Source organism: Aquarana catesbeiana, linkage group LG13, assembly GCF_042186555.1.
Source record: "Aquarana catesbeiana isolate 2022-GZ linkage group LG13, ASM4218655v1, whole genome shotgun sequence".
NCBI lineage: Eukaryota > Metazoa > Chordata > Amphibia > Anura > Ranidae > Aquarana > Aquarana catesbeiana.
Genome location: NC_133336.1, coordinates 100,997,036 through 101,015,014, shown reverse-complemented (window position 1 = coordinate 101,015,014; position 17,979 = coordinate 100,997,036). Strand labels below are relative to the sequence as shown.

Here is a 17,979-nt window from a genome sequence, read left to right as displayed (position 1 = left end):
CCTTATGATCAGTGCCATGGTAACAGAAGTAATTGGAACTTCTCTGGAATGTAGTGTACATGTACACACAAACTCACTCAAAGAATTTACCTACCTTTTTATTTTAGCAAAAGTGGATTATGAAAAATATTTTATACCCTAATGAGAGAGCCAGCAGTGTGAAATTAAAAGGCCTTTTTTTTCAATTTAAATCAGAACTCCACACATTCTTTAACCATTACATTGGTTTTTCTGTGTGGCCACATGGCTTTTTTTGGTCAATGACATCACCCAGGAGACCTCGCCCATTTATTTACTTCTAGCAGTGGGGCCCGGGTGATGTCATTTGGCACCACTTAGCAATGGGATTCGTTGTGTCCATTGGTCTACAGGATTTTTTTCTCTTGACCATCGTGGCTCATAATGTTTGACAAGCTTTTGCATCGATGGGTGACATGATTGAAGATGGATGTACATTGTGGGACTTTTTTTTAATTAAAGGAATTGTCAAACAAGTGTATTTATTTACTTTTCAAATTTTTATGTGAATGAGTAGGGTTTCTATGTACCCCTTACTCATTCACATAGGAGGAAGCAGTACCTGGGTGCCCTTGATTATGAAAGGGAGTTTCCGGATTTCTCATAAGTCCCTCTGCCAACAGATCCCCACATCCACTAGGTCGAATTTGTGGGGAAGAGGCCTCTGTCCTTATCACCCCCTGTCCTTGCATGCCAGGCTGTTTAAGAAAGGTCTGGTGTGGATTTTTGGGGGGACCCCATGCTTTATTTTTCTTTTTTTTGTTGGGTTCCCTTTTAGAATTCATATAAACAACGAAATTCAGTCTGGCGCCAGGAGACTGGGATATGAGTGTCTCTGGGAATAATTTATAGTAACCTTCAGAAGACCAAGAGCTGTGTGGATGGACACACCAGGAGTGGTGTGAAACAATAAGCAAACATACAAAGGTGGCCACAACTAAAAGCGCTGATCAGACACATCCTGTGTGGACAAATTCTTAGAGTCAATTTGATCAGATCATAAGGCAGTTTATTGAAAACTTTAGTAAAATTAATAATGAACAACAATAAATCTCCTTGCATAGATGGAAGAGCTGGTGCAGCTAAATCACCATTTGCACAGTACCTTGTAAAAAAGCAGAATTGTAACTTGCTGTGTGAAGCAATGCTGCGGTGGTGAACATCTCATGGCTCCAGCAAACACCACTGTGACAGGACAGAGGCCAGATGGAGGGTCAGATGTGCCCAACCCAGGCTCCGGTGGCAGGCGGCAAGGCAGCTGTGGAGAACAGGAAGCCAGGGAGCAACAGGAACAGCTGTTACCAAGATTCGGCCGATGGAATCGTCCGATCGTGACGTCATGCGTTAGGAGATCCCGGATCCAGAAAGAGGCCTGGAGTGCAGAGAACCTTTTAGTTGTGGCCACTTTTGTATGTTTTCTTAAAACTCATAGCAGACCCAAAGGAACTGATATGGAATTTGGGGAGGAACCCACATTTTTTTGTGTGTGGGGTCCCCTTTGACATCATACCTCATCAAGAATAAAGGCCCTGGAATGTGTTTTAGGGGAAACCCCACACCATTGCTTTTGTTTGGGTCCCCTATTAACATTTATATCAGACGCATACCATTCTGATATGGATAAAAGGAATCCCTGGACATTTGTTTACAAACAGTTACTGTTTTTTAACATTCAGCTCCTATTGACTCTAATGTGGTTTGGATGCCTTACATTAATTTTCCCTCGTGTTCAGAAAACCTGCCCCCTAAACAAACCCAGGTACATTTGGCTTATCCCTATCAAAGAACTAAGGCCTCAATCACACGACAAACAACTTGTATCCAGGGGTGATCATCTATCCCTAGCCACAGGTAATCATTGGCTGTGCGATTACATCCAGACAGCTCTGACATCTGTCATGCTGTCATTGCTTTGGACAGGCTCAGCGTCCACAACTGTCCACATCCAACTGTATACTCAGTCACAGGAATCCACTGAATTCTTGCTGCAGCTGGAACATTTTTGCTGGGTGGATGAGGTTGGGGAATGCTATAGGTTACATTTACTAAAGGCAAAAAGACTCAACATTTTGCAAGTGCTTAGTAACTGAGATGAAGCTTCAGTTTGCAAACTCAATTACATGTAAGGAACATTTTAAAAAATGACATGTTTTCTGGCACATGATTGGATGTTGGAAGTCAGCAGAGCTACCCCTCATTTACTAAGCTCTGGAGCAACTGCACGACAGTCTTTTGTCTTTAGTAAATTCACCCCCTATATATTTTAACCTCATTGGCCCTTAGATATGAAAGTGATATTGTTACAAATTGTCTCAGCTCTAACTGGAAATTTATACTAGAGAAAGAAAATGTAGATATGACTGGATGTTGTTTGGTAAAACAGACAATTCTTTATTTAAAAAGGGAAATTGGAGCCATTACTACACCATAATACTACATGGTTTAGACTCTGCCTTTTTGTAACTCGGTAATGAATAGCACCATATCTCTAATAAGATATGCAGTATTTTGAGTATAGATAAAAGAACACTTCCTGCTTTTTAAACAGTCCATGCTAGCATTTCTGCTGGTCAGGGAGCCACAGTCACCAGCTCACTTTCTTCACAAACACTAATGTTTAAAAGCTGTGCAAGATGCAACTTCTGTAGCATTCAAATTGTGTGTACAGACTTAATATAACTGCTGCCATTTCTATTTTTTATTTCATTTCTTTAGTACTTGACCTGAAATTGTTTTCCTTTCTGTTTTCATATTTCTGTTTCCAGCTCTTCCAGTATGACTGGTTTTGTGTATGTATTTTAAGCAGTTGGCTTTATCCCTGGTTTGTCTTCAACGGAAAAAATGTCATAGGACACCCAGAGCTGAAGCCAACTCCCATTTTAATACAGAACTCAACCCTTTACTTTTCACCTCCTCATAACATGTGGTTGCCCTGATCATTGTCCATCCCCTTTTGCTCCCTACATAAATATCCCCAGTGCACTCCTCTGCATGCCCTGCATGCTCACAAAAATACCAGTCCTTTATGGTGTTAGAACAAAATGAAAACATTCAAGTTGGTTTTAATTCCACCCTAAAATGATTTTATGTTTGTATTCAGGCTTTTGTTTTCAGCAGAATAGCCACATACTGCAAGCTTCAGTACACAGGAGGATAGCCACATGCTGCAAACTTCAGAACACAAAGAGCTCAACTCAAAATAGCATTTATTGAAGTAGACACCAGAGCAGCAGTATCCCCATTTTTCCATCCCATCATGCACCTCTCTCAGGCTATGCCAGTGGAAATGTAACAGCAAGACAGCATCACCTGAACTGCTACCATACAAGTTTAGACTCTTGTGTGCTGTAGCAGAAAACATTTTATTTTTAAAAAACTCTTCATGACTTAATATTAAAACAACAAAGTGGGTTTATAAACAATAAGTGTTTTATAAATATTTTATTCAACAAGGTACCATACTGCTGCTAATTAGTATTGCTTAATAACAGTAGTAAAATATTTTAATTGAATAAGTCACATTTGTAAATTACTATATTAAATTTGTTGTATGGTATTCCTGTGTCTTTTAGCCTTGGAATCACCACAACTACAAAAATGGATGTTCATACATCCTAATGATTGGACAAGCTGCTTGTAGTGATCGTAATGGCCACTCTGCAAAAACCAGCATATTAGGATTTCAAATAATATTGCATATTACACAATAACTGATAGCTTAAAGAAAGATGTCTGATGGCCTGGAAACTGCTACTACCCCTTTAGGTGCATGTACCCAGGAAGAAGAAAAATATTGAATGGGACATTTATGAAAACTTTTTCACAAAAACAAAAACAAGTGCTATAATATCTAAAGTCAGATTCCATCTACTTTCCAGGGCAGTTTATAAAATGGGAGTAAGTTCTCAGCTGTTTGCTACTAGATCTTTATCTATACAATGGTTTCCATAAGTAATCCTCTTAAATTAACTCAGTCACCTTAATTTTTAAGCTGCATAATTAATTAATTGCATTGTCCATGGATTTCACATACCTAACAGGAAAAAACTTCTAAAGTAAAAACCTGTTCTATATTACATTTCTTTGTTGGTTTCATTTATTTGTGTAATTTCACTTAAGTTCTATAATAATTCAGCTTGGCAGAGCTTGCATTCTTCACAAAATGATGAATTACTGACAGACTTCAGCTTTCTTTCAAATGTACATTGCATGCCTTTCATTTTGCATATGGAATTATTTAGAGCACTGCCTTTTAAACTGAATTATTTGTACATATTTATCTTGTGTTCGCTACAAGCTAGTACTCAATAATTAACTGAAGTCTGTGGAAACGATACCAAAACATTGAATTTAAACTTACTACAAAACACTTTATAAACCGGCCGGTAACTATATAGATTCTGACCGTGAGCTATTTATCAATATTGATAATATGTTATTGTTACCGCCTTCCAGAAACCTAAGAAGAAAGATGAAGAAGAAGAGGAAGAGACAGAGAAAAAGCCAGATCCTCTTCACCAGATTATTTTACACTTCAGTCGCAATGCTCTTACTGAGAGGAGGTAACACATAGTGAACCAATGGGTATGGGGCATGGGCATCCGCAGAACTTTTTTCAGGGGGGGCGTCATTTTATGGTCACCCATGCTCCGCCCCTTTGACAATGTTATGAAGGGGAGGGGCTTAGTCATTATCCCATAAAGCGCGGGCATGTGCCCATCATATAAAGCCTCACTGTGCTGATCAAATGTGGCCTGTGCAGGGTGTACAGTATGTGTATGCAAAGGGGGTGGATGGTATTAGTATATACAGGAAGGAAGGTGGATGTATATAGCTGTATACAGAACAGATGATGTATATCTGTAGTCAGAGATGATGGAGGAAGGTCTCTATATATACACAGGAAGGAAGGTGGCTATTTACAGCTACCTGTATATAAAGACCTTCCTCCATCATCACTTACTGCAGTTATACATCATCTGTCCTGTATACAGCTATATATACAGGACAGATGATGTATATCTGCAGTGAGTGATGATGGAGGAATACAGGAAGGAAGATGGGTGTATATAGCTGTATACAGGACAGATGATATGATCTTTCCTATATCTGGCACCCCCCTTCACTGATCATACCTGTATGCACTCAGCTGCCCCCCTCATCTGTATATATGTCAGGCCCCCACACACATACCTCCCAACATTTTGAGATGGGAATGAGGGATACCTACTAGCAAATGTATGTAGGCATAAGACACACCCCTGCAACACCCCCTTAAAGGAGAATTAACCAAAAAAAGTTAATTAAATCCACAAGGGCTTTTTGTACCACTACTATTCATTTATATTGGCTTTTAAAATTTACAAATGCAGCAATTTAGAAACTGGATGAAAGGTTTAGCACTGGGAACCACCTTTGAAAGATAAGAAGTGCATTTTATATACAACTATATAGATCATACCAAAATGAGGGACAAATGAGGGGGAAAGAGGGACAGAGGGACATTGCTCCAAATTAGGGACAGTCCATCGAAATCAGGGACAGTTGGGAGCTATGCACACACACACAGCTCTGCCCCCCCCCATACGCAAAACAGCCTCCTCCCTTCACTTGTACTCACAACCCCCACTTGTAAGGTCACGGTGGTCTTCCTTCTCCCAGGTCCTGTTTCCACATGTCCCTTTGAAAGTACATTACAGGCAGCAAAGCAAACACGAGGGAGCACATACAGGAAGCAGTCAGAGGTGACAGTAAAGAGCTCTGTAAGCTCAATGACACTGATCTGCAACAGCTGTGGAGCTGACTCGCACAAACACAGAGAGCCAGCACAGCTACAGATGCAGCCAAGGCAGACCCTTGCCGATTCCAGTGGGGGGGTCACTCGCCCCCCCTTGCCCCTACCTGCGGACACCCATGGATGGGGGTTCTTGTGTTAGTCAAAGGTGATGCATTTTAATTGGATCTCATGCAGTTTATTTTGTGTAGCATGACTGATGACATATTTAGGTCTAGAAGACTATATTATTATTTTTTTGTACAAATGGCATATTGCATGACTGTGACAGCTAGTATGCTATGATTGATTGCCAAAAACTATGTTAAATCATGTAATTCACTCTCTTACATTATACTCAAATGTGCAGTGTGTGTGTTTTTAAAAAAAAATGATTTATCAAAATACCCTACTTACAGCGCTGTGGGGCGCTCACGTGACCTGCTGGCGCTCTTCCTCCTTGATCCAAGCACTACAGTGGGAGGGGCTGTGTTTCCCCGCTGACGTCAGCCAGAAGGAGAGAAGAAGAGTAGCAGGAGGTCACTTGAGCGCTCCCCGTGGCGCTGTAAATAAGGAATATTGCTGAAACATTTAAAAAAAAAACACACACACTGCACATTTGATTATAATGTAAGAGAGGGAATTAGACCATTTATCACTAGTAATTTTAACTCTTATAGCACCCAGGGGGGAGGAGACGTTTTACACACAAACTTCCGAGCTGACAGGCATCAGGGAGGGGGAGAGGGGAGAGATAGGAGAGCAGCGGATGACGGAGGCACGTAAACTGACCACGGTAATCAGGGATCAGCAGCCATGATTACCGTTGCCAGCACAGACAGGGGGACACAGGGACTGGCAGGATCAACCAGGTTTTGTTTAGCTTAGAGAGGGACAAATGACACAGCGCAGGCACTATGCTGTGTATCGTGTTGAAAAGGATCAGCATATTTTTTTTTTTTTTTAGGGTTACAACCACTAACTTTTTTAAAGTGTTATCAAAAGCTTGTTGGTTCATGTTAACTAAGGGATAATTTAAATTAGTAATTAGACTATCTTAGACATACTTTGGCTAGCCATACACTGATATTTTTGTTTAGCTTGCACCACGTTTGGATGCATCTCCCGCTACCCATGTAATTCCTTAACAGCCTCTGCATCTGATTGGATGCACCTGCTTTTTGACTGATAATTTACTGCCTAGCTCCAACAGGGCCACTCACTGTGTAAATTTTGGCCAGTCCTTCAGGAAATAGGCTGAAATTTGTACACTGTATAGCCAGCTTTAGTCAAAGATACAATTAATCTGAGTTAGATGTCAACACTGGTTACACTGGTGTAGGAATAGGTTTGATATATTTGGACTCACAACAGTCTTTTATAGTTGCCAACTTTTTTTTACAAACAAAGCTTTCAAAGATAACCAAACCACAGAATCAGTTAGCGTGTAGAAACAGAAAAAATGGGGTATGGCTGGAAAGTCCTCAAGATTTACGGCTCCTCATCCCTATTTATTATTGGCAAAACAAGAGGGGATAGAGAGCGGGGATTATAACGGTGCCTAAGAACAGTATATTTAACACACAGAAATAAAGAATATAATATTTTATTGGTACAAAATATTTTTTTTTTTTTTTAAAAACAGAGGGTACATATACATACAGGAGTGTTGACAATCATAGAGCAATTTATACATACAGAGATGGCCAAGAATGTTATAAAGCCAATTAGTGTAACAGACAATATATCCCTACATGTTTCGCCAATACATTGGCTTCTTCAGGGAAAGTGATATTGACAACCTGTACATGTAAGTTGAATCCAGAAGTCCCCAAAAGTGGACAGGGGGCACCTTATGACGTTGTCATTGCTTAATGGGGACCCTCCCTACTTCAAGAGGCGGCTTTGATCATTTTGCTGACACTCTTAGCCTGTTTCCACTCCAGCTGGGTGTTTTAATATCCCATTTCATACACCTTTTCATAATTGGTCTACCAGTACTTTACTGTGGTTGACTTATCATTTGCTGTGGTTACCATTGAATCAAAACTATTGGCGTCCCTGTTTCTTTATCGTTTTTTTAAACTTTGTGTTGTCTTCATTTGCCCTCTGTAGCCATAATTTGTTGCAGTATTTGGTTGCTGATTCTCCGGAGGAACTTGGTGTCCTGTCCGCTTTTGGGGACTTCCGTATTCAACTTACATGTATAGGTTCTCAATATCGCTTCCCCTGAAGAAGCCAATGTATTGGTGAAACATGTAGGGATATATTGCCTGTTACTCTAATTGGCCTTATAACATTCTTGGCCATCTCTGTATTTATAAATGGCTCTATGATTGTCAACACTCCTGTAAGTATATGTACCCTCTGTTTTTAAAATAAAACAAACTATTTTTTACCAATAAAATATTATATTCTTCATTTCTGTGTGTTAAATATACTGTTCTTAGACACCGTTATAATCCCCGCTCTCTATCCCCTCTTGTTTTGCCAGTTAGCGTGTAGCCTACTATATAGTTTTTTGATCGTCTCTTGATGTATTCCAGAATTTACAGCGTCTCTAATACTTCTTTTAATTTTTAATTTGGTTAAAGTCTAGTTGTGGGACTGACCTAGTTGGTTGTTTGCATATAATGTTTGCTAATAATATGAGTATGTAAGTGTTTCAAACATATTATATGCAAAAGATTAAGACCCCGTTCACAAGGGGCAGTTTCCGTTCTGATCAGCAGGGGATTAGTTCACAGATGATCGGAGCAGAACAGGTAGATGACACATCCATGTCCGCTTAGTTTCTGTAGAGCGGACATGGACAGAGCCTGCTCTGTTCTATGGGCAGCTGGGAGTAAACAGACATCACAGTCCATTTCACCCCACTACCCTGCCTAAACGGAAGAGGACAGATCTTCTTCCATTTTCTTTTGTGGACCCAGCTGTCTATATGGATGAATGGACCTTCCGATTAGGTCCGCCTGAAAAACTGATAGGCGGGTCTGATCGAAACGGCTGTGTGAAAGGGGCCTAAAGGTGTCAATTTAATAGATGTAATATGCTTACTTTAAAATTACAGCTCTGTTGAAATTATTTTCCACAAGTTTTGCCTTTATTAGAGCTAGAATTTAAAATACTCTCAGATTTTTGCTCCCTAATCATTATCCCAATGTCATCACATCAACTGTTTTTTTTTTTTTTATCCCTGACAATAATCATCCTGGTCTTGTTGTTTTCCGAAACTGATAGTGCTAGGGACCATCTGCTGATTCTGGCCAAAATCCGAAAACAATAAGTACTTTTAGGTGGAATCTAAAAAAATTTGAGTTGTGCTGCTCTTCAAGATACAATGCCTTGAAAAATTATTCATACCCCTTGAAATTTTCCACATTTTGTCATGTTACAACCAAAATTTATTTTATTGGGACTTTATATGATAGACCAACACAAAGTGTGAAAAGTGTGGCGTGCATTTGTACTAAGCCCCCCTGAGTCAATACTATGGAGAATTAACTTTCGCTGCAATTACAGCTGCAAGTCTTTTTACGTATGTCTCTACTAGGGATGAGCTTGATGTTCAGGTCGAACATAAGTTCGACTCGAACATCGGGTGTTCGCCCGTTCGCCGAAGAATGAACATTATGGGGCGTTCGCGGCAATTTCAAGCGGCGATTTTGCAGTGCATTGCTGTATGATGATTGGCCAAAGCATGCACCTGACCTGCATGCTTTGGCCAATTACAGCGCCCTCTGCTAAGAGAGCCATAATTGGCCAAGGGCAGGGTGCCTTTGGCCAATCATGGCTCAGGGGCACTAAGTCCACGCCCCACACTATATAAGGCTACTTACATGGCGGCCGTGTGTAGTGTTGTTGGTGTGGATACCAGAGAGAGATAGCTTGATTTGGATTAAGCAGGCAGGTTATTCAGTTAGTGGCGGTATATATATATATATATATATATATATATATATATATATATACTCTGCATTTAGCATAGACTATATTTTCAGTGTTTACTCTATATTCAGTCATAGCAGGCAGTGTATTAATAAATAAATAAATATATATATATATATATATATATATATATATATATATATATATATATATATATATATATATACAGTATCTCACAAAAGTGAGTAACCCCTCACATTTTTGTAAATATTTTATTCTATCTTTTCATGTGACAACACTGAAAAAATTACACTTTGCTACAATGTGAAGGAGTGAGTGTACAGCTTGTATAACAGTGTAAATTTGCTGTCCCCTCAAAATAACTCAACACACAGCCATTAATGTCTAAACCGCTGGCAACAAAAGTCAGTACACCCCTAAGTGGAAATGTCCAAATTGGGCCCAATAAGCCATTTTCCCTTCCCGGTGTCATGTGACTCGTTAGTGTTACAAGGTCTCAGGTGTGAATGGGGAGCAGGCGTGTTAAATTTGGTGTTATCGCTCTCACTTTCTCATACTGTTCACTGGAAGTTCAACATGGCACCTCATGGCAAATAACTCTCTGAAGATCTGAAAAAAAGAATTGTTGCTCTACATAAAGATGGCCTAGGCTATAAGATGATTGCCAAGACCCTGAAGCTGAGCTGCAGCATGGTGGCCAAGACCATACAGCGGTTTAACAGGACAGGTTCCACTCAGAACAGGCCCTGCCATGATCAACTAAAAAAGTTGAGTACACGTGCTCAGCGTCATATCCAGAGGTTGTCTTTGAGGTATGAGTGCTGTCAGCATTGCTGCAGAGGTTGAAGGGGTGGGGGTCAGCCTGTCAGTGCTCAAACCATACGCCGCACACTGCATCAAATTGGTCTGCATGGCTGTCATCCCAGCCTCTTCTAAAGATGATGCACAAGAAAGCCTGCAAACAGTTTGCTGAAGACAAGCAGACTAAGGACATGGATTTCTGGAACCATGTCCTGTGGTCTGATGAGACCAAGATAAACTTATTTGGTTCAGATGGTGTCAAGCGTATGTGGCGGCAACCAGGTGAGGAGTACAAAGACAAGTGTGTCTTGCCTACAGTCATGCATGGTGGTGGGAGTGTCATGGTCTGGGGCTGCATGAATGCTGCCGGAACTGGGGAGCTACAGTTCATTGAGGGAACCATGAATGTCAATATGTACTGTAACATACTGAAGCAGAGCATGATCCCCTCCCTTCGAAAACTGGGCCGCAGGGCAGTATTCCAACATGATAACGACCCCAAGCACACCTCCAAGATGACCACTGCCTTTCTCAAGGTCTCTAACATCCACCAGTGCTGTGATGTCATCATGGAGGAGTGGAAGAGGTCTCCAGTAGCAACCTGTGAAGCTCTGGTGAACTCCATGCCCAAGAGGGTTAAGGCAGTGCTGGAAAATAATGGTGACCACACAAAATATTGACACTTTGGGCCCAATTTGGACATTTTCACTTAGGGGTGTACTCACTTTTGTTGCCAGCGGTTTAGACATTAATGGCTGTGTGTTGAGTTATTTTGAGGGGACAGCAAATTTACACTGTTATACAAGCTGTACACTCACTACTTTACATTGTAGCAAAGTGTAATTTCTTCAGTGTTGTCAAATGAAAAGATAGAATAAAATATTTTCAAAAATGTGAGGGGTGTACTCACTTTTGTGAGATACTGTATATACTCTGCATCCAGTGTAGCCTATATCTACAGTGCATTCCATGGTGTACTGTTTCTAATACACTGTAGGCAGTGTACACAGTATCTAATACAGTGTGTACAGTGTCTACTACACTTCTGGTGGCGTAATCAGTACACAATACAGTGCAGTAGTAGTACAGATGCTAATACAGTGCAGGCGGTGTACACAGTATCTAATACAGTGTGTGCAGTTTCTACTACACTTCTGGTGGTGTACACAGTATAAAATACAGTGCATCCGTAGTACAGTTGCTAATACAGTGCAGGCAGTGTACATAGTATCTAATACAGTGTGTACAGTTTCTACTACACTTCTGGTGGTGTACACAGTACACAATACAGTGCAGCCGTATTACAGTTGCTAATACAGTGCAGGTGGTGTACACAGTATCTAATACAGTGTGTACAGTTTCTACTATTCTTCTGGTGGTGTACACAGTACACAATACAGTGCAGCCGTAGTACAGTTGCTAATACAGTGCAGGTGGTGTACACAGTATCTAATACAGTGTGTACAGTTTCTACTACACTTCTGGTGGTGTACACAGTATAAAATACAGTGCATCCGTAGTACAGTTGCTAATACAGTGCAGGCAGTGTACATAGTATCTAATACAGTGTGTACAGTGTCTACTACACTTCTAGTGGTGTACACAGTATAAAATACAGTGCAGCCATTGTACAGTTTCTAATACAGTGCAGGCGGTGTACACAGTATCTAATACAGTGTGTACAGTTTCTACTACACTTCTGGTGGTGTACACAGTATCAAATACAGTGTGTACAGTGTCTACTACACTTCTGGTGGTGTACACAGTATAAAATACAGTGCAGCCATTGTACAGTTTCTAATACAGTGTGTACAGTTTCTACTACGCTTCTGGTGGTGTACCCAGTACAAAATACAGTGCAGCCGTAGCTAATACAGTGCAGGAGGTGTACACAGTATCTAATACAGTGTAGTGTGGTGTTGCAAAACAAAATATATATCATGTTCAGAAGGCCACCAAGGAGAGGCAGACGCTCACAGGCCACTAAGAGAGGGCAAGCAGCCTCTGTGTCTACAGTCAACAGTGCTGGTCGTGGACATGGTGCATCCTCTGCAAGTGGCCGTGGGGCACGCTTGTCCTTTTTTTCTGCTGCTGGCCGTGTTATTGAGCCAGAACATGCAGAAAAGTTGGTGGAGTGGATAACAAAGCCGTCCTCATCCTCCTCATCCTCTGTCACCCAGGCTCAGAGTAGTTTACCTTCCAACGCAGCTGCCAAAGCTGCCTATTCCACCGGCTCCTTGTCCACAGTCACTCCTTCTGTAGCCCCACCATCATGCACGAAGGAGTCCCCAGATTTATTCAACCACAGTGTTGGGTACATGCTGCTGGAGGATGCGATTTGAAGGCTTTGATGTTGGTTCCCAGGTTGAGGAAGGGAGTAATGTGAGCCTAGAGAGAGGGGGTGCCCAAGAATTACATGAAACTGGCAGTCATGTTCCCCCAGCTGCAGCATACTGCCAAGTTTGCTCCAGTGACGAGGAGGGAGGGGATGATGACTTTACTGACTGTACTTGGGTGCCTGAGAGAAGAGAGGAGAATGAGAAGGAGGAGGCACAACTCCAATGAGGCAGGATGTCCTCTAGGGGGCAGCTTAAGGGCAGCCACCCTATTCCATTACACCGCAGAGCTCCGCAGGTGCAGGGCGCTGCTGACTCCCCGCTGACTTTTAAAAGTTCCTTGGTGTGGGCCTTTTTCGACACATGTGCAGCAAATCACACCTTTGCTGTTTGAAGCTTATGTCTGAAGCAAATTAAGCATGCCCAGAACAGCATGCTTGACCAGACATATGACAACCTGCCATACAGTCCATTGGCAACAGCACTTGAAAGAACCACATCAAAGAAAAAGGCGGACTTCTCCTTGCTCCTCATCTGTGATCTCCAACCCTACTGTACCACCAGTCCTCTCAAAAACCTGCAATGAGAGGAATGAAGGTACAGCAATAGGTGTCCCAAGTACTTGCAGCCAATCTGCTAGCAGTACACCACCATCTGATTTTAGCAGGCAAATTTCCCTACCCCAGTTGCTGAACTGTAAAAAGAAATTTGGTCCCAGACATTTTTGATATAATATTTCAACGCAGAGCCCCTTCCTGTGCCCAACAAGAGTATCTGTGAGGGGTTACAGTGTTGTGGCACCACCACCACTCAAGGCCCAATTTTTCTGCCTCTGTTTAACATGGGCATGTAATTACAATTCTTGATATAATATTTCACAGCAGGGCCCGTTCCTGCACCCACCAAGAGTACAGTAACTGTGAGGGCCTACAGAGTCCTGGTACCACCAACACCTAAGGCCCAATTTTCTGCAGAGTATATAGGGCAGGCTGTTCAGAGTATATAGTGCCTGGGGGACCCCCGCGCCATTTTTTAAAAAATTTGGGTGCAGGGTTCCCCTTAATATCCATACCAGACCCAAAGGGCCTGGTAATGGACTGGGGGGGGGGGGCGACCCATGCCATTTTTTTCAATGATTCTCATCCATATTGCCGTGACCCAACAATATATTACAGACGCAAGTAGCTTTAAATGACATTTTTTCCTTTAGGAATGTAATTTTTCTGTGGTATTGTTCTAAACATGGGAAACATGTGCTAGTTTACAGGGATACTTAGGACACCCCCCCGCGGGCACGATATTTAAAGGAATATTTAATTATAATTGTTTCACTTTAAGCATTATTAAAATCACTGCTCCCGAAAAAACGGACGCTTTAAAAACTTTTTTTTGTATTGATGACCGTGACTCAGAGTGTTTTGGTTTTAGGCCAAAAAGTTTAATTTTGGGCTCAACTGACCACAGCACCTTCTTCCACATGTTTGCTGTGTCCCCCACATGGCTTCTCGCAAACCGCAAATGGGACTTCTTATAACTTTCTTTTAACATTGACTTTCTTCTTGCCACTCTTCCATAAAGGCCAGATTTGTGGAGTGCGCGGCTAATAGTTGTGCTGTGGACAGATTCTTCCACTTGAGCTGTGGATCTCTACAACTCCTCTAACGTTACCATGGGCCTCTTGGCTGTTTCTCTGATTAATGCTCTCCTTACCAGGCTTGTCAGTTTTGGTGGATGGCCATGTCTTGGTAGGTTTGCAGTTGTGCCATACTCTTTCCATTTTCAGATGATGGATTGAACAGTGCTCTGTGAGATGTTCAAAGCTTGGGACATTGTTTTATAACCTAACCCTACTTTAAACTTCTCCACAACTTTATCCCTGACCTGTCAGGTGTGTTCCTTGGGCTTCATGGTGCTGTTTGTTCTCTAAGATTCTCTAACAAGCCTCTTAGGTCTTCACAGAACAGCTGTATTTATACTGAGATTAATTTACACACAGGTGGCAATTGGCACCACTAGATTTTAGTTAGGGGTATCAGAGTAAAGGGGGCTGAATACAAATGCACGCCCCACTTTTCAGATATGTATTTGTAAAACATTTGTAAAACCATCAATCATTTTCCTTTCACTTCACAATTATGTGCCACTTTGTGTTGGTCTATCACATAAAATGCAAATAAAATACATTTACGTTTTTGGTTGTAACATGACAAAATGTGGAAATATGGAACAATGTGTTCCAATATGTGGTGTCCAGGCTTCAGTGTGCATTGGACAGCTGTAATGCAAATGCTACATATATGACCTCCTCAAAGTTCATGAAAGCATTTTCAATATGATGAATATTTATCCCTGACCAAGCTCACTTTTTTTTCACAGTAAGTTGGAGGATGACCCACTGTATACAGCATATGCAGCAATGATGGCAAAGGTAGGCATTAGCAGAAATTTGTCATGTATTACTGTAACTAGTGGATGGTTTGTTGAATGCAGACCCACTTTATTTTGTTTAATATATATATATTTATATAAAATAAGAGGAATACAAATGTTGCACTGTGTTTCTAAATTAAGTGTGTCTTAGTTATACAGTATGCATCCCAATACAAAGGATCATAATATCATCAAAAATAAATGTGTTATGTGTATACCAAAATCATAAATACAAATACAATTGCCAAAATTACAATTTTTAAGGTGACACCACTATTCCAAAGTGACACAAAAAATAAAAAATACCAATTAATAACTCAATAAGAATATCTCCGTGTGTAGGAGGGTTCTACCACCATTGCAAATCGTGTCATATGTTTCCACTTGTGAATAACAATAAGCAACCCTGTGAATTCAACACCACCACCAATTGCAGCCTCTTACCAAGTGATAAGATTCCAAATCATGAGTGGTCTTATAACAGCAAGATATCAGTAATCATCCATCCACAGCTTTGGAACCATATGGGATTTCACCGTAACAGGTTGTTCAATGGCACTTCAGGAACTCCAGAGTACATCAGCAAGGATTTACTGTTTGCACCTCCACTCCACCATGTACAGCCAATCACAGCAGTCACATGATAATAAACCCCGCCATGCCTCCCGGCATCTGAAATCCCTTAAAGCGTCGGGAGGCGATGGCGCAAAGGGTTTAATCTAACTTTTAAGATTAATTCATACTGTCCTGTAAATTCACTTGCAGCTTTAAGGCATCCTCCAAGCACGTTTGTGTATTTAGTAGTTAGATATTTGTGACTGTGCTGCTTGGAACAAATCTGTAATAAAGTGATACACACAGTGACCATGTTATTAGGTACATCTACTTGTTATGGGTAATATGTGTTTTATTTTCCTCCCTTTCACATGACAGTGCTGGTGTTTGGAATTGGTTGCTCAGGTTTCTGTGAGTAGTCACTCTCCACAGTCTTCCTATGTTTTGTTTTGATACACCCTGGAATTAAACTGGATTTAATTGGGTTTTTGTGTCACTGGTGTACACAAAATAGTCCGTAGTGCCATGTTGGAATTCTACAAGTACATAGTTCCAAAATGTATAATCAATCTTAATCACATAAGTATTAACTGCTGTGACCCCTACATACTCTCTGGTGCAATCAGTTGCCTTCAGAATTCCCATAATTAGATGAATGGACTTTACTCAGAGTTTGTTAGAAGACATACTGTATTTAAACAGAAAGAAGTATACAGTATATAAATCAAATCAATTAAAAAGTTCTGGAGAAGCAATGAGTTTGGACGGGTGTTTTCAACCAGCTGCAGACAGAAAGTTTGTACAAATCAATGATAGGCTTGACCCCCATAACATAACCAAACCATTGTTCATATTTTATTGGAAAAGAACAAAATATAGCAGAATTAGGCTCCTTTCACACTTCTACGACTTGTCCCACGATTTTGTGCTGCAAAATCGTATGACAAGTCATTCTCCATGATTTTCAATGACTACCATTCATATTGGCACGACTTTAAGTCCCTGCACTACTTTGGTCCAACTTCCATAAGATTTGTACTCCATAGACCTCAATGTTAAACCCTCAAGTAGCATGCAAATCGTACCTGAATAATATAGATACGATTTCAGCACTACTTTGTAAGCACAAGCTGAGAATGGTTAATGCCAAAGTTGTGGCAAAGTCATACAAAGTAGTACTGCTCCCAAATCGCATCCGCTAAATCGCGATAAAATTGCACGACTTTGAAGTCGTATAAGTGTGAAAAGGGCCTAAAAAGAAAGAAAACTCAGTGACTGGTTCAGGATTATAGTCAGACACAATTTTTAAGCAATAGACAATTTTGAAGCTGTAGTGATAGACAGCTGAGATTGGCCTTATAGTGAATATATAAAAGTTATTTAGCATGTAGCGCTAAAAAAATAATACTTCAAATGTACAAAGTAACTCAAAGGCGCACATTTTAATCCTGTCTTCAAAACAAATAAGTGCAATATTCTTGAATAACAACCTTGATTAGTGAAAAATGCCAAATGTGACATAATGCAAACCATATAGAGCTTATATAGATAATAATGTCCAAAACAGCCAAAGTGAAATGTCCTGCTATTAGAAAAAACAAACACACAAACTCATCCAGGCGTGTGCAACTATCCCTCCATGTCAAAGGGAGAGGTAAGTTCAATTTGTGCATATAATGGAATGGTCCTTTATGGGAAATATATCTCTCCCCTGTTTGGATTGTCATCCCTTTATGGGATATCAGAGACTTAATGGACCTGCACTTAAACTACACAAAGCACTTGGTGGTGTAGTAAGAGTTTAGAACAGGTGCCAGTGAAAAGCTGCTAGAGCTGAGGTAGTACTGAGCCCTACCAGAGACTGTCTCTGGGTTGGAAAACACCCTTAAAGCTCTAGGACCCTCCTGTGGGTACACCTGTAAGGGGCAGCAACTGCCTGCAAAAGTTGATGTGGAAGCCTTCCTCACCACATTTAGGATTAAGTTGGAGAGAGAGGTGACTCCATTACCAGTGGGCCAGCCTCATTACCCTTTTTACCATTGGGGATCCACAAAAGGTATATTAAAATCTCCTCCCTGGTAAGGCCAAAAATTATGATCAACTGTTGCTTCTGTTAGGGCACAAAGAGTGCACAACTGGAGATATCGACTAGATTGT

The 17,979-nt window shown here is 40.8% G+C and overlaps 1 protein-coding gene across 7 annotated transcripts in view; it reads left to right on the top strand.

The window, feature by feature from the left end:
* Positions 1-17,979, top strand: part of RYR3 (ryanodine receptor 3) — a 1,082,755-nt gene that overhangs the window by 802,220 nt on the left and 262,556 nt on the right. For all 7 annotated transcript variants that reach the window (XM_073608696.1, XM_073608694.1, XM_073608691.1 and 4 more), the window contains 2 exons: positions 4,474-4,580; positions 15,214-15,265. In XM_073608696.1, coding sequence (XP_073464797.1) covers positions 4,474-4,580; positions 15,214-15,265 — 159 coding nt within the window. The remainder of the gene's footprint in view (positions 1-4,473; positions 4,581-15,213; positions 15,266-17,979) is intronic.